Genomic DNA, 23569 nt, shown 5'->3' on the forward strand with positions numbered 1-23569 from the left:
TCTCCCAACCTTTCTGCTTTCAAGAAATCTCTAAAACTCACTCCCTCACTCTGCTTAACTACCAAATGCAACACCACATACAGTACCACATCTCTCTCCCACTTAATTCTGATCTTGCCTACTCCCATACCTTGTGTCTTATTCCCTTCCCTTTAGAGAGGCCTTAAAGGTGGCCATACACGGAAAGATCCGCTCGTTTGGCGATGTCGCCAAACGAGCGGATCTCCCTCCGATATGCCCACCTTGAGATGGGCAATATCGGGCTGATCCGATCGTGGGCCCTAGGGCCCAACGATCGGATCCTTCACATTCGCAAACGGGCGGTCGGATCGCGGGACCGCATCAACGAACAGATGCGGCCGCAATCCGACGGGATTTTTAACCCCATCCGATCGAGATCTGGCCGACTTTCGGCCAGATCTCGATCGGGGAAGCCCGTCGGGGGCCCCCATACACGGGCCAATAAGCTGCCGACTCGGTCTGTCGGCAGCTTTTATCGGCCCGTGTATGGCCACCCTTAGACTGTAAGCTCTTTTGCCCAAGGCCTTCCTCACCTCTTGTGCCTGTATTGGTTGTGATGTATGTAACTCCATATGTTCTATGTATGTAATTCACGTGATTTAGTTGTATAAACACATTTACTTTATAAATTGTTGCTCTATAAATAAGTTATTAATATTTAATAATAATGTAATTATTAGGGAATACAGAACAGCAATAGAATTCCTGCAGTTCACTATATTTTATTAGTGCTCACCATAACCTAAGCATCTCAACACAGATATTTCAGTATCTAAAGGTAGATATTTTATTCAAAGTTGTCAGTACCACAGTAACTTCAATTCCAACGCCCGTTTATTTTATTTCCTTTCATTTTTCTGCCTTTGCATTTCGCATTTACAGTTGTTATGATTTCAACCGCGGATCGCTAACAATTCGCTTATTCAAAGCTTGAATGAAAAGCATAATTTTTATAAGTGACAGTTGCGTGTCTCTCCTGTCACAACTTGTTACTAGTGTGCTGAGTAGTTCTGCTACATTGGAAAAACATTTCACAAAAGCTGTCTGTGGGAATTACTGCCTTCCAACATACATATTCACATCCCACCCCACCCACTGCCACACAGATTATGAGTCACATGGCGTCCCCACAGCGTGACAGCATCAGTTTAGAAATACAATTGGTCAATTCGAAGCAAGGGCGTAACTGAAGACCAATCAGATGAGGGGAAAGCAGGCAAGGCGGGGCAGGCGGTTTGTCCGAACTGGACGGTGTAGTAGGGGTGTTTAGTCAGTAATCAGCAAACTGGGGAGATGATCTGGCAGTGATTTTAAAACCAGAGTTTTATGTGACATTTGCGCCTATAGAAGCACGGACTCCTGCCCAGTAAGTATTTTTTTTGTTGCCTTTTGAATAAAACACTCGCGCTTTAAAATGTACCTGCAACTCTGCTTAGTACCGTGCTTGTACTTCACTGACTACGCAATGTTGAAGTGCTGAAGCTCTCTGCTGCTTTTCCTGCGGGATTAAGCAGCGCTGTGATTGGTTAGATGTGAACGCTTCCCTTTTCCTGGTTGGATACCCACGCTGTCAGTCTTGAGGGAATGTGGCATTTGTTTCCCTTGCCCAGGATGCATGGTCAGGACTCATTGTGTAGCTTCTCACATCAGTTCGTTGTGCGATTTATGATCTAGTAGTAGATGCACTTGATCGTGGAATATCGTATTAACAATGTTACAGTTGTTTCTAAATGTCCATCTGTCTGGCGTACTGTGAAGCCCTTTCAGGGGGTGACCATAGCAAATGACACATCCAGACAGTTGCAAAGCAGCTCTGCCAAATCGAAATCAATCTGAATTGACACGTGGTATAAAATGCAGCTTTTGTGGTTCCTAGGGGATAACTGCCTGTGCCTCTGGCCTCATTTCTACTGTCAAGTCCTGCTGTCTTGTCACCGTGTGTTTATTTCCTGAGAAAAACAGGCAAAAAGCCACATTTGCAGCCCTCTGTATTGCAGGTTGTACCTAACACTTCATGGGCCCCCCTCCAAATATGTAATGGACTGGTCAGTAATGGGTAAAAAGGAAGCTATTGTGCTACAGTCCCTAACATTGCTGAGCATACTGGCTTCCCAGGGCGTAAAAACAAATGCCCTGTAAGATGACACATTTATTGATACTCCGACTCTGTATTATTCTTATTTCTATTTAGGCCCTCTCCTATTCATATTCCAGCCTCTCGTTGAAATCAAAACATGGTTGCTAGGGTAATGTGGACCCTAGTAACCACATCGCTGAAATTGCAAACTGGATAGTTGCTGAATAAAAAAGTAATAACTAGGGATGCACCGAATCCAGGATTTGGCCTTTTTCAGCAGAATTCGCATTCGCCCGAATCCTTCTGACCGGCTGAACCAAATCTGAATCCTAATTTGCATATGCAAATTAGGAACAGGGAGGGAAATCGTGTGACTTTTTGTCACAAAACAAGGAAGTAAAAAATTGCTTTCCCCTTCCCACCCATAATTTGCATATGCAAATTAGGGTTCAGTATTCGGCCGAATCTCACAAATAAATTCAGGGGTTCAGCCGAATCCAAAATAGTGGATTCGGTGCATCCCTAGTAATAACTCGAAAACACACAATTTAAAACCAATTGCAAATGTTCTCAGAACATCAATTTAAAGGTGAACAACCCCTTTAAGGGCAAATTTATGGCATACGAAAATGTTGTGCTGAAATGCAGTAATGGAGTTCTCTGGTGAAAAAACTGCACTTGTCTAAGACATTCATAGAAAATGGATATTTTTTGCATAACTCTAGTGCAAGGATAGGAAATATTGCATTCCAGCTTCCATCATTATATATGAACTAACAGGAGGGGGGTGTAGGTCTACAGCAGCTGGATTGCACCTGTTGCATATCCCTCTACTATATTCCAGCTGTTCCCACATACTGCTTGAAAGCTGGGATTTTAAGCATTAGAATATGAGTGCAGAACGGTGAGGTAATTCAAATCCAAGCGAACATAAAAAACCAATTCTATAATTCACATTAAAAAAATATTTTGCGCCTCACATGTACTATTATTATTACTATAATTATGTTTGGTCAAGTTGGTTGAGACTCCTTGTGACCATGTCAGTAGAAACCAGAAAGTCCTGCATTTCCACTATAAACCCTCTTTTCTCTACACACCCTCTGAACTCCCTTTATTCATAAGGCTGAACTACATTTTTAATCTCATACTTACTTTATCCCAATCTTCCCACTATATTTCACATTTGGCTGTAAGAATAATTAACACTGCACTGAAGTTTATCAAAATGTGAGGTTAGAGTGTACCACAGAAAAACCCACCCACTTTCTTCTATTCATTCCTATGGCATTTTTAGAAGTGTATTTATCAATGGGTGAAAGTTGGAGTTCCCTAATTTTTCGGTGGTAAACTCACATTTTGATAAATCTGCCCCATAGAATGAACAGGAAGTCTAAATATGTATTTTAAAATAAATAATAAACAACCTTTAATTTAATTAGATGCTCCTTTATAAAATATATTCTCTGTCATTTGTAGCTAAGGCTGAAACTTCTTGAAATAGCATTATCATTATAATGCACAGTCTTTGGATACATTTATTCCAGACTTTAACCCTATCTGTGCTGTTATTGGCTCTTTGATGGATGTGTGTTGCTATGTAAAGAAATGCGTGGCATTGATCACAGAGCTAATCTATGATGGCAGCACTATGGTCTGTTTGTGCCTTCGATTCCATATTTGATGACAAAGACAGCACAAATAAAATATCTTCCCTTGACTGAAGGGAAGCAGAAAATATAATTGCAAACTTTCTCAAAATATCACTGTCATAAAAGTTAAAAGTTAATTTAAAGGCTTTTAAATTTTATTTTACTGAACAGAGTCATGCAGGTAAATCCATTGTGTTATGGGGGGTAAATGGCAAATTGTGCCTATTTTTGCAGTTTGCAGTATGAGATTCAATGTCCATTTTAATCTCATCTATTAATTGAAGTTATTATTATTGTTGTTGTTAATAATAATTCAGTATCAAACAAGACATGTATTTCTCATACAGAATTAATGTTGTTTTGGTTAAGTTGTGCGTTATTAATTTATTCTGCAGCTCTCCAGTTTGCAATTTCAGCAATCTGGTTGCTAGGGTCCAAATAAGGAATAGGAGAGGGCCTGAATAGAAAGATGAATAATAAAAAGTAACAATACAATACATTTGTAGCCTTACAGAGCCTTTGTTTTTTTTAGATGGGGTCAGTGACCCCCATTTCAAAGCTGGAAAGAGTGGGAAGAAGAAAGCAAATATTTCAAAAACTATAAAAAAAGAAAAAATGGAGGCCTTTGTTGATTAGATTTAGCCATTCTATCAATCTATAACATACTTAAAGTTAACTTAAAGCTGAACCACCCCTTTAGTCACTTGTGTGCATAAAAGAAGCTTTGTGAAGAATATGACTTACTCATACAGAGCTACTTTCTGATGATCTCCTAAATGAGTTGCTTTTGGCCTCTTACTTGCTGCCATTTGGTAGTGTCAACACATATAGACACTGAGGCCCAACAAGGTCCCCCCCCCGGCCTAGGTGAGATGCACCTAATGAGCCTGACACATGATCATATGATATTTCCTAAAATGTGTGGGAAAAATCAGATGCTAACATGTTTATATATCTATCAACATAGAGTTCCCACAGGCAAGATCATTTGTGTTTCTGGCCATGTGCAACAAAGAAGTACACATTCGGTTAACAGCCAAACTATCACATCAAAACTGCACAGAAATCTACCAGGCCCATGAAACCTTAGGAATGGCATTGGATCAGGCAGCCTGTGGCTGAACAATGTCAGTAATACTGCAGCTGTTTATCAGACCATTTTCCAAGTGACTAGATATCATTCCTAAAGCTAAAAATAACTTTAAATCAGAAATCCAGAACGCGGAATTTAGAATATCTGGCCTTTGTTGCTTTGAGAGGATTGGACCCTATATGAATACTACAATATATTGTTCTTTATCTTTTATAGGGGTACAGAAAATTACTTTCAACAAATAATATCTTAATCAGCACATGCAGAATATGCTCATCTCTGTTTATGTTTGGAGTTGATTCTGAAACAATAGTTCCAAGATCTCACCAAGAGGGCTTTTCCCAGATTCCTGGGGAAACAGCTGGCATATTGGGTGGGTGTTGTTATGCATATATGTGTGTGTGTGTGTGGAAGAAGGATGGGTACTGGATTTTGGCCTCTTTATTGCATTTGGTGCTGCTTTTGTTGTGTATTTTACATAGAAACTTTATTTTCTTTAAAAGGGAAATACAATGTCTGTGGCCATTCTTTACCATCAATTACACAGTAAACTATGAGAGCAGTGTAGGAACATGACATGTTTGTTTATTTGGTTAAATGGAAACTTCCTTATTGATTGCTTTAGATGATTTAAAACATATAATCACCAAGGGCCCTGGGGTAGCACTTTACTTGAGTGAAAGAGAGAGAGAGAGGGTATCTGCATCTGAACAGAAGAAACACCAAGGTATATAGTAGTGTTTAATAACCTTTTTTTCTCATAGGAACCCAAATTAATTTAGGGAATTAACTTTGCAATCAAGATTTGGCTATGCACCTTGTTTTACTCACTGTTTTGCATTGTAATTTCAGTGTATTCAGAGTGATCATTACGACCCACTGTAAAAATAATAGAGACCTGTTTTTGAGCCCTGACCAAGAATCGCTGGCTTACAGGATGTTCATTATTTTTGCAGTCTACCTGACTATTTGTGTTACCTTGTCAAATAATAAATGAAATCCTAGAAGATAAGTTACTTTTCTACATCTTAGGCCTATATGACATAACTATAAAATCATGTAAACATTAAATAAACCCAATAGGCTGGTTTTGCTTCCAATAAGCATCGGCATCGGACATCATCGGCGGGGCGGGCAGGCGTGGGCTAAGATTAGGGTTAGATCACGAGGAAACTTCGGCGACTTCGGAAAAACAAAGTGCTCAGAGTGCCATCCCAGGAAGGCTTTTCGGGGAGATTAGTCGCCCAAAGAAGAGGCAATTAGTCCCTGGGCAACTAAATCCCCCTGCATCTTACCTTTAATGGGGGTAAATGACCTTTTGCTGTTAATTAACAGAAAATGGAGAAAAGGATACAGCCATCTGGCAAAATATGACTACAGCCAATCAACATCCCCGAACAATGCTAGTCTGTGATATAAGAATGTATGGGGAGAACTTGCCTACAAGGCTACTCTTTCAAGTTCGGCACAGAACTTTTATCAAAGCTGCCCACATGGCCTCTCATTAAAGGGAACGTTCTGAATATCACATAAATACATTGCCGGCAAGCTCTGCCAACAAATTCTTGCTCGATGCGGGCCTTTGTTTTGTGACATTTCCACACAGAGCTTCATTTATACTAAAGTCCATTCTGAAAAATGCCAAACTGAAGAATGTAACAGGCAGTATGCACTGAAATTTTAGAGCTAATTACTTGCAAATCATGATATACAGTAGCATTTACATATTCACAAAGCCTGAAACTGTATAATGTACACATCTATTGTATTAGTAGGACCATTATTTACAGGAAAGTAAAAGCACAGAAAGTTTAATGTACCGGCACCATCATTTATTTATGCACAGCACTTTATTCACTTTTAAACTTCTTGTCCTGTATATTGCTAGAATATTAGCTGTTTTCTTTACATGAGGACAAGGGGCTGATGGAAGTCTGTGAATCATATTTATGGGATTTACTAAGAGCAGTCTCAGTTGTGCATTACAACACTATTTAATAATTTAAAGCTAAAAGTACCCTTTGCTTCATGACATGATGGAGCAGAATGACCTCCTTGGCCCGTCACAGCAGTTACTAATCTCACATAAAGCCATTTGCTGGTTGATGTAACTAGGGGTCATTCTGGGAAAAAATAACCAAAGTTTGTCTAAGTGGATCTCCCCATTAAATTAACTTTTAGTATTATATAGGCAGTGATATTCTGATTGTAAGGGTCCAATTTACTCTAGCAACCAAGCATTGTTTGAACAGAAGACTGGAAGATGATAAGAAATAACAAGTAATAATAAAAAGAAAATTGTAGCCTCACAGAGCAATAGGTTGTTTTAATGGCTGCCAGGGTGAATGGTGCCCATCTGAAGCTGGGAAGAGGAATACAGTAGTAATGTGCGGGTTGACCTAAAACCTGCTGTGCTAGTTGGGTGGCTTTAGGTTGAAATTTGGCCAACCATTGCTGGTAAGGATTGGGTGCTGGTCAGACCGGGGAAGTATACTTCTCCTCTGCCCCCAAAGAGACTTTTAACCAGAGGCAAACAAAGAAGTAGTGTACAGCGTGAGAAGACTTGGGTACAGGTTAGGCGCGGTTTAGGGTGGGTGTGCGTTAAGGTTTTGTGGGTTAGGGTCAGGTGCAGGTTTAGTTTTTAGTTTTTCCTTACCCGCACATTACAGAATGCAAATACATTTAAAAAAAACTGTAAAAAATGACTATATGACTATAAGAATAGGCCATTCTATGATATACCGTACTAAAAGTTAACTAAAAAGGGAACCTATGTCTTTAATTGATATTGGGTTATAGGGCTCCTGTACTGATTCTCATGGTCAATAGTATAATCTCCTTCATCTACTTTAGTTCTAGGTTAATCTCATTTGCTCCTCCCCTCTAATATGGATGCTTAGGTAAGATGCTTAGCTACCACATGATTAGCAGCTTATCCATTTTATACTGAGCATACAAAGTGCTAATTGTAGACTGCAAAATGTTTGTTAAAGGAGAACAAAAGCCTTGTTAAAACCCTAGGGCCCTTTCATATTCCTCCGTCTCAACTGCTGAACTGCACCACCGGGGACCCCCAATACTGTCCTTTTTACATGTAGTGGGATTGGAGAACACCTTCTTACCCCTATTGATGTCTGTCTTTTCATACACATCTCACCACAGGGGTATTCATGGCTGAAGCAGAACAGGACCAGAAACATGTAATGTGCCAGCACTACTTCATCCAAACTCTTTGATATTGATAACACTGTGAGATTTTTATAGTTTATTTAAGTAAAAGCACCTTAAACAAAAACATTGTGTGTGTGTGTATATAGATATATATAACACACACACACACACACATACATACATACAGCGCCTTGAAAAAGTGTTCACCCCCTTGGCATTTTTCATGTTTTGTTGCCTCACAACCTGGAATTAAAATGGATTGTTTGAGAATTTGCACAATTTAATTTACAGAACATGCCTACAACTTTGAAGATTTTTTCTGTATTGTGAAGCAAACAACAAATAGGACAAAATAACAGAAATCTTCATGCATAACTGTTCACCCCCCCCTAAAGTCGGTACTCTGTAGAGCCACCTTTTGCAGCAATTACAGCTGCAAGTTGCTTTGGCTAAGTCTCTATGTTGCCACATCTTGCCACTGGGATTTTTGCCCATTCCTAAAGGCAAAACTGCTCCAGCTCCTTCATGTTGTATGGTTTTCGCTTGTGAACAGCAATTTTGAAGTCTGACCACAGATTCTCAGTTGGATTGAACTGGGCCATTCCAACACATTTAAATGTTTCCCCTTAAACCACTGAGTGTTGCTTTATCAGTATGCTTCAGGTCATTGTCCTGCAGGAAGGTGTACCTCCGTCTCATTCTCAAATCACAGGCAGACTGACACAGGTTTTGCTCAAGAATATGCCTGTTTTTAGCACCGTCCATCTTTCCCTGGACTCGGACCAGTTTCCCAGTCCCTGCTGCTGAAAAGCATCCCAACAGCATGAAGCTGCCACCACCATGTTTCACTGTGGCGATGGTGTTCTTGGTGTGATGGGATGTGTTCGGTTTGCGCCAGACATAGCATTTACTTTGCTGCTGAAAAGTTCAATTTTAGTCTCATCTGACCAGAGCACCTTGATCCATACATTTGGGGAGTTGCCCACATGCCTTTTGGCAAACTCAGATCGTGCCTTCTTATTTTTAACTTTAAGTAATGGCTTTTTTCTGGCCACTCTTCCATAAAACCCAGCTCTATGGCGTGTACGGCTTATTGTGGTCCTATTGACACATAATCCAGTCTCTGCTGTGGAACTCTGCAACTCCTTCAGGGTTACTTTTGGTCTCTATGCTGATTAATGCCCTCCTTGCCCGGTCTGTGAGTTTTGGTGGGCGGCCCTCTTTTGGCAGGTTTGTTGTGGTACCATGTCAGAAAAGGTGTGTTTATACTGACAGATCATGTGACACTTAGATTGCACGCAGGTGGACTTCATTTCACTAATTATGTGACTTTTGAAGGTAATTGGTTGCACCAGGATTTTTTAGGGGATTCATGGCAAATACATATGCACATGCCAATTTTCTGTTTTTTTTTTATTTATTTTTTTAATTCTTTTTTATATATATTTTTCTCAACAACTTAGACTATTTTGTGCAGATCCATCACATAAAATAAGATTAAGAAACATTTAAATTATAGGTTGCAATGTAACAAAATAGGTAAAAAGCCATTGGGGTGAATACTTTTGTAAGGCAGTGTATATACAGAAAGATCCACACTTTTCAATTGAATAAAAAAAAGTATTTTATTCACATCAGTAGTTAAAAAACATGTATAGTAATCCCTCTAACGCCTAACGCGTTTCATGCTTACCCAGCACTTAGTCATAGGCAGAATCTGATTCTGCCTATGACTAAGTGCTGGGTAAGCATGAAATGCGTTAGGCGTTAGAGGGATTACTATACATGTTTTTTAACTACTGATGTGAATAAAATATTTTTTTATTGAATAGCATGCTTTGGAGAAATTATGGAGATTGTGGTTTTGCCTCTTTTTGGTCACTAGAGGTCTCCAACATGCTTACTAATAGTATTTACTACTTCTGCTCCCAATTTGATTTAAATAAATAAAAAAAAGTGACATGACCTAATCCTAATGCATACATCATTTATCCAATGCAGTTCAAAAAAATATATAATAAATATTTACATTTACGTATGAAGGTTTACAATCATGCAATGTATATTTCCATGGGTATTTTAATTCAACCATGCCATTTTCTTTTAGAATAGGAAGAACTTTTTCTCTTCAGTGAAACATGCATCAGCCAGTTCAGGTAATGTAATGTTTTATATGGGTTTCAGCAGTGACTGGAAATCAATTTCCTATACGAATAACTTGGTTATATTAGATCTGATTGGATTTGCCAAATGTTATGGCATTGTAATCTATGACATATATTGCATATATAAGATGTCCAGGTATCCCCAGTCTGCGTAATACTTTTGCTGCTTCCATTCACTAAAACCATTCTATATTTGCCCATGTATAGGAGAGTCTATCTTTAAAAGTATATTGCTGTCTGTCCACAATTCCCCAGTATCGGGAAAGCATTATAAAGATTAGGAGGAACAATGCTGTTGAAACAGACTATTGAATAACAATGTTTCAGACAAATAGGAGATACTGAATAGGCATGGGGAGAAGGAAAATTCTTCTTGCAATCTACCTCCCAATTCTCCAGAGCTCTTAGCTGTAGTTAAAAGATGTATGTGTTTTAATGGAATGGCAATATAATGTAGTGTTGCCCTGCACTGATGAAACTGGTGTATTTATTTAAAAAACACGACTATAGTTTACATAAACAAGCTGCTGTGTAGCTATGGGAGCAGCCTTTCAAGCACAGGATACACAGTAGATAACAGATAAGTACTGAAGAATCCCATCGTATACTGCAGGGCTTATCTGTTATCTGCTGTTTGACCTGTGCTTTTTCAGCTTTGAATGGCTGCCCCCATGGCTACACAGCAGCTTCTTTATATAAACTATAGTAGAGTGCATAAAGTAAAACAAGTTGTACCAGTGCAGTAGAGCAGTATGTTACATTTTCATTGTTTTGAAACACTTTAATTTTTTGGTGTCAGTGTTCCTTTTCTCATTCGCTTACACATCAATTGGAACAAACAGCAGGGCACATTGTATACAATCTTTTATGAATCCTACCCCATGTGTTGTTCCACATTTCTAAAGTGAGATTATGTGCCTACTGGCAGTCCAGCTGTCACACAACTTCAGCATGTGCAACTGGTGGGGTGCAAGGAATTAGTGCCTGCTACAGCTGGGGATGCACAATCGGCTGCTAGAATACATGACATGTCAGAAGTGCATGCCTCTAAGGTGAAGTAAGAACATATTTAACTGGATGGATAAAGAATATGGGGGAAAGGAATGGTTAGAACTCAATTCATGACCCTAATTGCTGTTAAAAGATATGGTTACAAATTTAATGAGCGATGATTGATTGGGTTATTCTCTGTCACATTTATTCTTTTTCTGATAGGTCTGGTTTGGAGATGATACGCCTTTAAGTCCAAGGAACCCTTTGACCCCAAGGCATGGACCAGGCCTTGTTGATGTTTATCAGTATGACCAGTGGCTGGCAGTGCGCCATGAAGCCACTTTGGTGCCTATGCAAGAAGATCTGTCTATCTGGCTCACTGGCCTTTTAGGTGAGTTTTAGGGTAGTGGTACATCTGTACTTATTGTGATGGCTTGTCTGAAAGCCCAGTAGCCCAGTACTTCATTTAAAAAAATGGCCATTGGGCAAATGGATACATTGAAAATCAATGCAGAATATTATATGACACTGTGCACTTTTACTGAAAAGAACTGTCTTGGGAATAATCCCACACCGTGAGAAAGATCTGCTGCATGAAACTCTATCTTCATGGGTTGTTGTAACTGTAAACAGCTGTTTGTATAAATAAGAAAAGAGGGGACAAATAGTACATTTAACTCAAATATGGCAACTTACCATATTCTCTTTAGTTTGATTATTGACAAAAATCTATGAACTAAGCAGAGAGTGATATTTCTTTCATCCAATCATGTATTAATAGGAGTCAGAGTAAGTGGTGACAAGTTTATGGAAGAGCTGGATAATGGCTTCTTGCTCTGCCAGCTGATCTCTGTTATCCAAAGTACAATGAAACGCTGTTGCACAGCAGAAGAACTAAAGGTAAAGAATTGCTTATTTTATGTGGTTTTGTCAAGCTTTAAAATACATGAATATTGCTGTAATAAAGTACCATTTGCCTCACACTCCCTTCTCTTTTCAGATTGTAAGCTTTATTGAGCAGGGCCCTATTTATCTTTTGTATCAGTTATTGGGTTGTTTTTTAGTATGGAATCTGTGTTTTCAATGTGTATACCCATTTAGTTACAGTGCTGAGGAATATGTGGTGCTTTAAAAAAAAAAAAAAAAAAAAAAATATATATATATATTAATTATTATTATTAAAAAATAAAATAAAAAATATATATATTAATTATAATGTATTAAATCTGGAAGATAATATTCATATTTAAGTATGCATGTTGTGACATGTGCATTTTTTTAAATTGTAAACCACTGCTATATTTTTACCTTTTCAACACTAATTTTAAACCAACTTAACATTTGTGTCCAATATGCATTAATATTCCTTTTTTTCTAGTGCGTGCCCATGAGAAAAGTCCCATGTAGGAGAGATGCCCCTTCTGGCTCCTTCTTTGCTCGTGACAATACAGCCAACTTTCTGCGCTGGTGCAGGGGCATTGGGGTTGATGAAACCTACCTTTTTGAATCTGAAGGCTTAGGTAACAATTCTTCTTGATTCTATAGACATTTGTTATGATAGTGGAATTATGAATGCTTGCAGTTTAGTTGGTAAATCTCAGAAGTACATGCTTGCATGGAATTTTGGTTATGTATACCAGATGGCCAGATTTAGGAAAGCTTCATGCTCGTGACGTTCACCAGTGGTACAAAGAACTGCTATAGCTGCTACACTCCCAATTCTCTGTCCTATAGTGAGTCTTGTACTGAAAAGCCTCACTCAGCAGGACTGAAAGGCCACACTCAACAGGAGAGACATTTTATTGAGTAAAGTCTGAACCCCTGTAGCATTTATTGGGTACCAGTTTCATTGACAAACTTGAAACCTAAGCTTGTGCATACTGACTTTTTTCCAAACACTTCATTAAAACATGAAACATGAAATCAAATTGAAAATCATATACTCCTACAGGTACCACAAAGGTTATTTATCTGGATATCGCAGCCAAAAATGACATAGTTGCTTCTATTTTGAAACCAAAAAGACGTTGCTTTACCTTTTTTTTTTAACCTTATTTTATTAGGAATAAAATAAGCATAACTCAGCATTTTAAACTGCTTCTCATATTGTATCTACATTTTTCGTGGGACAGTCCCGATTTTGACTGCTCAACCCGCAGTCCTGGTTATTAACTGAAATGTCCTGACATTCTCTTTGATCTCCTGCACTGAACAGCCAGAAAAAGATAATACGTTTCTGAAAAGTAATTATATAAGAGGCTTTTGACAGAGAGCCTGAGAATACTCGGCAGCTGCACATTTGGAACAATTTTAGATAAAGATACTTTAATTGTAACTATTTAACATAAGCAAAGATACAATGGTAACTATTTAGGATAAGCAAGTCTCTTGGGGTAACTGTGACTTGGAGCTAAAAGGGCAATTCACCTTCATTAGCAAAACTGTTATAATACATAAAATCTGACCCTAAAACCCCCAGAAATGTGTTCAAACTTTCCATAATCTGCCATATTTTGGGGGGGTTTTCAAATGTTGGGAGGTATATATCTACCCAGTGACCTAAGATGTCCTGGTGTGATTGGTTGAAACATGACATTGCTCTCTTTTTCCCCCAACAATTTTTATCCTGCTGTCCGTGTTAGTTGAACAAATGCTTATTTTGATTTGTGGAAGCTATTTTGGAGAAAGCACACTAGTGTCCATCCAACAATGAATGCGATTGAGCCTTTCTGAGTAACACATCTTAAAATAGTAAGCAACGTGACTGCACAGCAGTTAGACTATAATATACTTTCAGTGCAACACTTTCTTTATCTTCTTGTGTTTAGGCTGTTTCCAGTGTCTAAGCAACAAATCATCATTTCTTTAGAACATGCCCAGAAGGTTCTGATCAAGCTTATGACCAGTAACTGTCATAAAGGTTTCTTGTTTTTTTTTTAAAAAGAGATGCTGTTTGACAGCTCATTAATACAGTGTTAATTCATCTAACAATTAAATTGGAATGCTTCACTAAACATTTTTAAATTTATTTTAAAAATGTTAGTTTTATTAAAAAACGAAAAATAGAAGCTGATTACGTATTTATGTAAATAAGGCTAAACATTACACAATGAAGATTCACAGCCCCAGAATTTATCTAAGAAACCCAAACACTTTAAGACTTTGCAATCCTCCATTCCCTCGTCAACTAAATTCCGTGTTTTAACTGTAGCAATATCCTTTATAGTTAGTATTTATTACCAACAATGCACATGTCTTTAATAGAGTAAAAATATATTTTTTAAACGTATCAGACTGCGCCAGCAGGTGGGTCAAACCCTAAATGTGCAAAATATGATTCCCATACTTGATGCCAGTGTTTGTGTGTTTGTGTGGGGGGCAGACCCAAAAATGGGTGAAGTTAAAGATCGCCTCAGTCCTCTAGAGTGAAATTCCCCACTCTCCATTCATTTCTATGGATTTTTTAAAAGAGTATTTATCAATGGGTGAAAGTTCATCCTTTGATAAATACGCTTTTCAAAATCCCATAGAAATGAATGGAGAATGGCGGAATTTCACTCTAGCAGACTGTGGCGATCTTTAACTTCACTCTTTGATAAATATACCCCAAAGTCTGCAATGTAAATTTCATAATTACATTGAAACAACTGATGCATTTTTTTTTTTTATCTTAAAGTTTTGCATAAAGATCCCCGTCAGGTTTGCCTGTGCCTTCTTGATGTCGGCCGGATAGTATCCAGGTGTGTCTTCATACTGCATTTTTATAACACTTGCACTTCTCCTTTCAAGTCAAATGTATTCATGCTATCAATTTACACTTTATTTTCTGTACATTCCAGGGATTTCAGACTAAATACTAAGTATTTTCACACGTATCTGCCTGTCATATCTGTCCTCAATCACGAATAGTATTTGTAGATTAGAGTATTTTAGACTTTTAAACCCCTCCAGAGGTCAACTGTATTGAAAAAATAATATTTTCAGGTATGGAGTTGAGCCACCGGTGCTGGTAAAGCTGGAGAAAGAGATTGAGTTAGAAGAAACACTAATCATTGAATCAGGACCATTAGTGCCTACAAATATTCAGAAGTCATGCTGTCATCGAGAGGAGCTTCACGAAGCGGTGAGAACTGCCTATTCATATGCATACATATTAGTGAGAGCTGCTTTTCTGATTTTTTGGCTGAGGAATTCTGCATGTCTAATGTGTATTTAAATATGCAAGGCATATGCTTGGTATACTGACTGTTGAGGAGTTGCACATTGAGATCATTGGGCAATAACACCTGTTATTTTGCTTGCAGGTAAAACACATAGCAGAAGATCCTCCTTGTAACTGTTCCCATCGGTTCTCTATTGAGTATTTATCTGAAGGTCGATATCGGCTGGGTGATAAAATTCTTTTCATAAGGGTAAGCTGCATGTATTAAAATTTCTCCCAGAGGATACTGCCTACAAGCTGTATGTCTGTTATCTTAAACTTATCTAACCTAAAGCTGGCCATACACATTCAGATTTTATTTGTCATACATTGAACATTCCGATATCAATCATGTGTTTTAATGCCATGATCTAAAAACAAACACACTGTAGGATTAAAGTATGAAAAATAAACAGTGTCTAGTAGAATTAAGTCAAAGGCAACTGGACATTTAGTTTAACTGAAGTAGCCACTCGGATGAGTGGTGAAATGTTTTCAAGAAAAAACAGTTGCCTTTGACTTAATTCTGCTAGATACTGTATATCATGACCTGGATAAATGAGAATCTTCATAGACAATTCATACAATGTTCTGGCTATTTAAAGGACAGACAACCATCGTATGAAAGTTATGTCCCAGTGTCAGACTCCCATGGATATTGTCAGACAGGCAGAGATATTATCGTTATTCGAAATTTTCTAACCTGTCTGATTGACTAAACGACTGATCACCATGGTACGCAAATTGTCGGGACAATTATTCAGAGCCCACATACGGTCTGGAAAATATACGAAACATAATTTCACACAGTTATGTCTGTGTACGTATGTGTACTAATTAAAGAGATTAGTGTGCAATTTTTGGGTTACTAAATTATACTGAAAACAAACATCAGGAGGATGAATATATTGCTAATTAGCTTTCAGAGCAGCTAAAAGATATATCTGTTAATTGCCTTGAGTGATAAACACAATAGAGCTCATTAACGTTTGCAAGTGCAGTTGTAGTAATCGTCTGTTTGCGTCAGCTAAAATCCCCCAATCCAAATGAAGTAGTCGGTGCACGTACCATCAGCGGTCCATCCTCCACCATAAATCCAGAAGAAAATTTGTTTGTACGGCACCGATAGTGTAAAATGCCTTTATTGGAAATTCACATGGCAAACAACCTGGTCCACAATGTTTCAGGCCCTTAACGCCTTTTGTCAAGCTCTGGCAGTTGTAATGCCTGCACTTTCCCCACAGTCAGTTGTGTGTAGCACCACTTCATTAAAGGTACTTGCATCAAAAAGCGCTCCTTGCACTTCTGTATAATTGCCACTCAGTCCTTCCTGCCTTCTGTTCCAATTGATGCAAGGGAACAATGGAGCTACCGCCACCTTCTCACCAGGTAATGGGTCCAGTTTATTTGCACCGAAAGTATAGGGGGCCTACATTACTTGCACCTGGAACCCCAGAAGTAATGGCAGGCAGAAAATCATTGACCAACTGCGCCAGATTTGTGACAAAGCACATGTGGCGTTGGGTTAATTTTGATGAATTGGGTGCTACTGTGTCAAGAGCATCGTCCCTTTGTAACCAACATGGAGCCAGAATTCTGGGATAAAATGCTGCATTAAGGAAAAAACCATGGTGCTTGCACTCAAAATTGCCCATTGCACTTGTACAAAGAACTGGGTGCAGGATTATCATTGGTATGTCCCCTTGCATTGAACAGGAAGTGTGTTTTATTGAGTAGTGTTGTTTGAAGCTATAGCTCCAAGCATGCTCTACCCCTGATAATATGTTGAAAAATGCTGCATGTAACTTACCCATGAAGCAATAATGCTATTGAATGTTTGTGTCTCCTTTAAAATCTAAATACCTGATGTACTAAAGCATGTATATATTTACATTTATTATTATCATTATTATTATTAAAAGAGTGTGAGCTTAAAGGAGATGTAAACCTTTAAAAGAAGTGAATGTAACATAGCACTCTTCTACAAACATTCATTTTTTTCATGATATTAGCTGTTTTTAACCTGATCATATAGTAATTCGTAACAACTTTCTGGTCATTTTGCCTGACTTTCTATAGTTGGGGAAGGGGGAACATGATTAAGTCTGAGAAAAGAAACTTGTGATACTCTGCTTATAACTGAATAGAGAAACATCAGATGACTCTTGATGGTACAAAGCTTTCTTTTCTCAGAGCTCTTTAGAACCCTGTGCAGCTCTTTTAAAACAGGGAAAACCCTATGCAGAAGACTTCTGATTGGAGCAGCCTTCTGTGCAGGGAATTAACCACTGCACTGTCCTCTGTTGCATGAGATGTTGTGGGGGAAAATGGTTTAAAAGATTCTAGAGCTGCACTATTGTCTGCATGTGCCAAAGCATTCTCCATATACCTCTTTTTAAAGGGGACCTGTCACCCAGACATAAAAAAGCTGAACAATAAAAGTACTTTTCAAATTAAGCAGGAAACCAAAATTATAAACGTATTTAAAAATCTCAGCTGTCAGTCATATATTGCCTGCCCCTCTTTTATGCCAGAGGCATAGAGACGGAGCAATCAATTACTTTATTATTACTCCATTCTGCACTTCCTTGATGTCACTGCACTCCTCACATTTCTCGCCATCTAATTGTGTAGCCAGTACAAGGACATGGACATCAGACCCCCCCATTCTGGTGCATAAACAAGATTTTGGCATAATGAAAAGCTTGTCTTAATAGCAATGACCACAACATTGCGCTTGCCTGCTTTATGTGATTTTGAATTCCAAGACTAAAACAAACAAGATTTAAATCATTTATAACATGTAAGTGAAGTTATTTTGCTCGACTAACATCATAAAATAGGATTTGTAATTATTTCTTAGGGTGACCGGTCCCCTTTAGAAGTCTGGCGGTCAGAAATAGGTTGTACTTTTTGTTTTCTGTGGGGACCACCTGAGGCAAGTAATAAGACTGATTAAACCTTCATACAAGCAAAAAAGTCAGCTGTCCTATATAAATAGGTTATATCAACCCTTTAAGATAAGCTACACAATGAACAGCATCGTTTTGACATGCTTAAGCATTTATGGAGGTGTGCAACTGTCTTAAAATGTATCAAAAATTCCTGAGAAATAATTTGCTCACAAAATGATGATGAGAATGTGAAATACACAGACGGTACTGTTAATGAGGTACTAAAAGATGCACAGCACTTATTTTCTGAGGTGAAACCAGAGGCAAAAATCTGCTTAGAAAGTGCCAAAGGGCTCACCTGATGCGTGACAGATTAAGGATTTCATTTCACAGAAGTGAACAGAAGGCTATTATTTTAAAGCTTCCGCCAGAACGTAAACCGTCATTGCTGGTGTGTAAGGTTATACAGAACTATATACTATACAGAGCTATATATACTTATAATTTACACAGGGAAACAATATATTACAGGTATGGGATAAATTATCCAGAAACCCGTTCTATAGAAAGCTCTGAATAAAAGATAGACCATCTCCCATAGACTCCATTTCATCTTAAAACTGATTTCCCTTTTTACTGTTAAAATAAAACAATACCTTGTACTTTATCCAAACTAAGCTATAATTAATTCATACTGGAAGCAAAACAATCCTATTATGTTTACGGTTTACAGTTCCAAATCACAGATCTGTTATCCGGAAAACCCCAGATCCCAAGCATACAGGTCCCATACCTATATTAGAAAAGTGTAGGTTTATTTTTTTCCAGATATGATGGGGTCGATTTTAATTGCCACAGACTGCGTATTATTGTGGTTTCATTACCAAAAAAAAATCCAGTATCACATTGATAATTTGAACAGTGTCAAAGGTGATTTTGCTCAAATATATATGCAACAAGGGCAATGTTCTATCAGGGCTTGATAAAAAGTTAGTATTTAAGCTATAATATATACAGTGGTGTTCTAATACATAATAAAACAAACCTTCTATTTTTTATTTACTGTGTTTTTTTTATTTATTTGGTCCCGCTGACCATAGTTCCTAAAAGGTGGCTTAAATGGCAGACTGGATGTTTAATAGGAATGGAGCCAAACAGAAAAAAGGAATAAAAATAATTTTAAAAAAAGCACAAAAAAATGAAAAGAAAAATTGCCATAGAATATCCATTATCTACATTATACTAAATAGTAATGTGAAAATTAGCCATATCATAATATTAATATTTGAACGATAATTTGACAATTTGTTTGTTTATATTTTTTATAGATGTTACATGGAAAACACGTTATGGTTCGCGTTGGGGGTGGCTGGGATACCCTCCAGGGATTTCTGCTGAAATACGATCCCTGTCGAGTATTGCAGTTTACAACTTTAGAACAGAAGATTCTACAGTTCCAAAAAGGAGGACAAAATGAAAATATGCCTACACAACCTGCCAGGACTCCTCAACCGCCAGTAATGAATCCTTTGTCTGCAATCAGTGCCTCTCAAAAAATAAATTCCAAAGCATCCACACCAGTATCTTTGGCTAATTGTGGGAGTAATTCATCACCAGCTTTGACCCCCAGAAGCGGAGTGCGTCCCAAAGTTCCGACTATGCCAAGAAAGGGGTCACCACTGTTTATAGAACCTCAAAGGAAGGTTGCAAAAAAATCTGATTCTCCGCCACAAACAAGAACATCTCCACTTACCAGCAAAACCCCCAAAAATACTTCTGTAAAAAACACTGGTGCATCTACTAGGCCAAAACCAGAAGCTTCACTTTCAGACCAGGTAGAAATAGGAAAAGTTCCAGCTCGAGAGACCAAAGTAATTGGGAAAACTCCAGTATCACAGCACTCTTCTCCAACAATGCTACACTCTAGTTCTTCAAGCAGGAAATCTAAGTCACCAAAGACATCTCCATGTGCTTCATCTTGCCTTACAAAGCAGCCAAAAACCATTTCTGGCTCTCAGCTACAAACAAGGCCTTTAAAAGAAGCAGTTGGCTCTCGTAAACCAGTTGCTACCACTAAAGCCCCTGTTTCTGAACATGGATCATCTAGCACTAAAAGACCTAAAGACACATTATCCAATCAGAGAGCAAACATTAAAATGTCTAAAGATGATATTAAAACCAGAAAAGTGGAACAACCTAATAGAAACAATCTATTAGATCGCAAGCCGTTTGTAGTGTCTTCAAAAACAAACACTAGAAAACCACATGTACCAGTAACTGTACAGAATGCTGCTAAACCCATGCCCACAGGTGTCGTCCATTCCAAAACTGTAACAAAAAGTAATCCTAGAGCAGTTCCAAAAAATGAAATAAAAAAGGCAGTGACTGATAAAAACCCAATTTCTGGACGTACACCTTTATCTGTTGTAAGGGTTCCACAATCTGCTGCCAAAACCCAACCTGCACAAAGGATCAATCCCTCAACCAAAACTCAGCCTCCACCTATTGACAAAGTGCAGAGCACAACAGCCTCAAAAAGCGCAACCTCGAATGTTAAAGTGACAACATATCGCAAGGGCGTCCCCGATGCTAGAAAAGATAAGCTTCAAAAACCCAAATTGGATGACAGGTTAATTGTTCCAAAAAGTGGGCAAAAGTGACTGTGCTGTTAGAAAGGAGGCCACAGCATGCACATATATATTATATATATTATATATATTATATATATATATTATATATATATATATATATATATATATATATATACACACACACACATCTTTTGGAAAAATTAACCCCCTTTTTGACTAATTGGTCAATAGTGTCCCCTTTCCATTCTGCTAATATGTTAATCAAGTCTCAGTAGCAGGTGGTCATAGAGGGAACTAAACCATTAGTAAGTGTTTTTATCTCAGCTTCTGGCTACATGAGCCATTTGTGATAGAAAATAGTGGCACTATATATATTGTGTATATTTTTTACCATGTAATAGATGTAGATTGTTTTTCATTTTGGCAAGGTATGTTTGTTTAGATTCAAAAGCTATAAATATACATTGAGGTTATTTAATCTGAGCAGGCATTTGTAGCTGCTTCTGTTTTGGCATATTTTGGAATTGCCCTAGTAAATTGTTTAATGAATGCAGAAAGGTAAAGCTGTCTGTGCTTATGTTTGAAACTGGTGTGTAACTGAATGTTACATGTCCAGCTGACAAGACAGAGCATTTCCAAACCAGTTGGGTGAAATTTGGGGATCACCTGAAAGCCCAGCTTGAGAGTCAGTTAAAATGAGATTTGGGGTGAAGTTTTTCCCTCTACTAGATATTCTTCAAGCTATGGCAGACTGTCTGATATACAAATGTTTTATCTATAACCATGTTATAAGCTCATGGGTCCCCTGACCAAAAATGTAATCCCCCAAGGGGCCTATTGTATCTTAGTGTTATTTTCTAGAAAGGATATTGGTTTCTTAACACTAATTAAGATCTAATAAAACATTAGCACATGCTTATCACTGTGGGAATGGGTATGAGTGATAACCAATCAGAATTATGCTTTCATTGATCTCACTGCAGTTGAGCAGCAGGTTACTAATACTAGTGAAACTACACCTATTTTGGGATGATGTATTGCATTTAATTCCATAGAAACAGGCTTATAGAGGCTTGCATGCCATGGATTTGGATGCATGTGTATATTCAGATGACTTCTTGTGACATCTGGAGTGTATAACGGTTGCACAAGTTGCAGTGGTTTCACTGATATGTATGGAATGAATAACAGGTTTCCGCAAGCTCATGGCAAGCATACAAAACAAGTCTGATATCTTAGCTATGTCGCTTAGAGGCATGCTCCACATTTCTCCCCAAATGGACTACTGCACAGGGGGAAATTGAACAAACAGTGTTGGTCCCAGAAAATGCTTATAAAATAAAGCCCAAAAAAGCAACAATCTACGTGTTGCACAGAGGTATTTTGTTTTTCACTGTCTTTTCTAGTGTTTTCTTTTTTAGTTCGGATAGATTTGGAAACCAAGACTTGCAGAAGGAGGGGTTTTCGGGTGCTACACTAAAATTGCTGGCTGACGTTTTAGTGTTAAAACGCCTTTGCTTCTCCCCCTTTTAGTTCCGGCTTGGAAAGGAGGAGGGAGCCTCCAACTAGAGTTGCCACCTCATCTCTGTAAAACTGAACATGTGTCAAATACACATCATACATGGCTAATCAGCAGTTCATATAGATGAGTGCAGCCTGCAGCAGACATATAGACATGCACCAATATTTAAGATCTTCCGTATGACAATCTGTGCCTGGTGGGAGACAAGGTGACCAATATCGGTAAAAAGCCTTGGATATCGGTCGTCTCGTCGATCAACAGGACTGAAAATTTTGCTCGGGCATCTTTTAAGGTGACTGAACATCAGAATTATTATAGAAATATATTGTATATCCCAGAACAACTAAACATCACTATGTCTTCCCCCTTGAGGTTAGATTCTAGAATCCTATAAAAAAAAACGAAAAATCACACAATTATCTCTGTATCTAGGATAACAGAAAGATGGCCGATGTCATAGAACTAGTGGGTGCAGGGGGCTAGTTTTATGGACAGCAAAAACTGCTTCAATTGTTAATCAGCTATTTAGGAAGTGTATTTTATATATGTTCAGTTTTGAATGGGTGAGGAAGCAACCCTATACTGCAACCCACTGCCAGATCTGGCAATATCTTGACTTTAGAGTGAGATTTAAGATTGGTTTGTGGTCCTGACTTGCCATTTCTCAAGTGTTTTAATTATTGTGAAAACAGATATTGGGCCCAATAACTGTATCTATAAATAAAGCAAATAAATAAATGCCTTTTAGCTTTTCACCCAAAGGCAATCTTGCTAGCAAAGAATTAGAGGCACATTTATCAAAGGTCAAATTTCAAATTAGAGTTTTTAAAAACTCGCCTAAACTCCCATAAATTCCAAATTCGACCAATCGAAATTTATTTAAAAAAATCAAACTCGGATGAATTAAATCAACCCAAAAACTCGAATTAAATTTGAGTCAGGAAGGCTGCAAACAACTCTAAATTGATCCCTGGACATCTCCCATTGACTTAAACAGCAATTCCGCAGGTTTTAGGTGGGGAATAGTCAAATTTTGAGTTCCTAAAGGGCCAGAGTATGGTACATCTCGAAAATCAGATTCTACATTTTTTCACTCACAATCAAATTTGACAGTTTGACCATAAAAAAAAAACTAAAATTCTAATTTTGAATTCTAATTTTCAATTTGACCCTTGATAAATCTGCCCCT

The 23569-nt window shown here is 38.0% G+C and overlaps 1 protein-coding gene across 2 annotated transcripts; it reads left to right on the plus strand.

The window, feature by feature from the left end:
- Nucleotides 1–1147: 1147 nt before the first annotated feature.
- On the plus strand, nt 1148–23007 carry gas2l3.L (growth arrest specific 2 like 3 L homeolog). Of its 2 annotated transcripts, XM_018252305.2 has the most exons (9): nt 1148–1387; nt 10122–10170; nt 11395–11563; nt 11954–12072; nt 12551–12692; nt 14849–14912; nt 15157–15295; nt 15477–15584; nt 19596–23007. In XM_018252305.2, the coding sequence occupies exons 2-9, from the start codon at nt 10153–10155 to the stop codon at nt 20925–20927; spliced, it is 2091 nt and encodes a 696-aa protein (XP_018107794.1). In that variant the 5' UTR covers nt 1148–1387; nt 10122–10152; the 3' UTR covers nt 20928–23007. The 2 variants fall into 2 exon arrangements, with proteins under 2 accessions (XP_018107794.1, XP_018107795.1); XM_018252306.2 differs by lacking the exon at nt 10122–10170.
- The last annotated feature ends 562 nt before the right edge of the window (nt 23008–23569 follow it).

Source organism: Xenopus laevis, chromosome 3L (genome assembly GCF_017654675.1).
Source record: "Xenopus laevis strain J_2021 chromosome 3L, Xenopus_laevis_v10.1, whole genome shotgun sequence".
In the NCBI taxonomy this organism is placed as follows: domain Eukaryota; kingdom Metazoa; phylum Chordata; class Amphibia; order Anura; family Pipidae; genus Xenopus; species Xenopus laevis.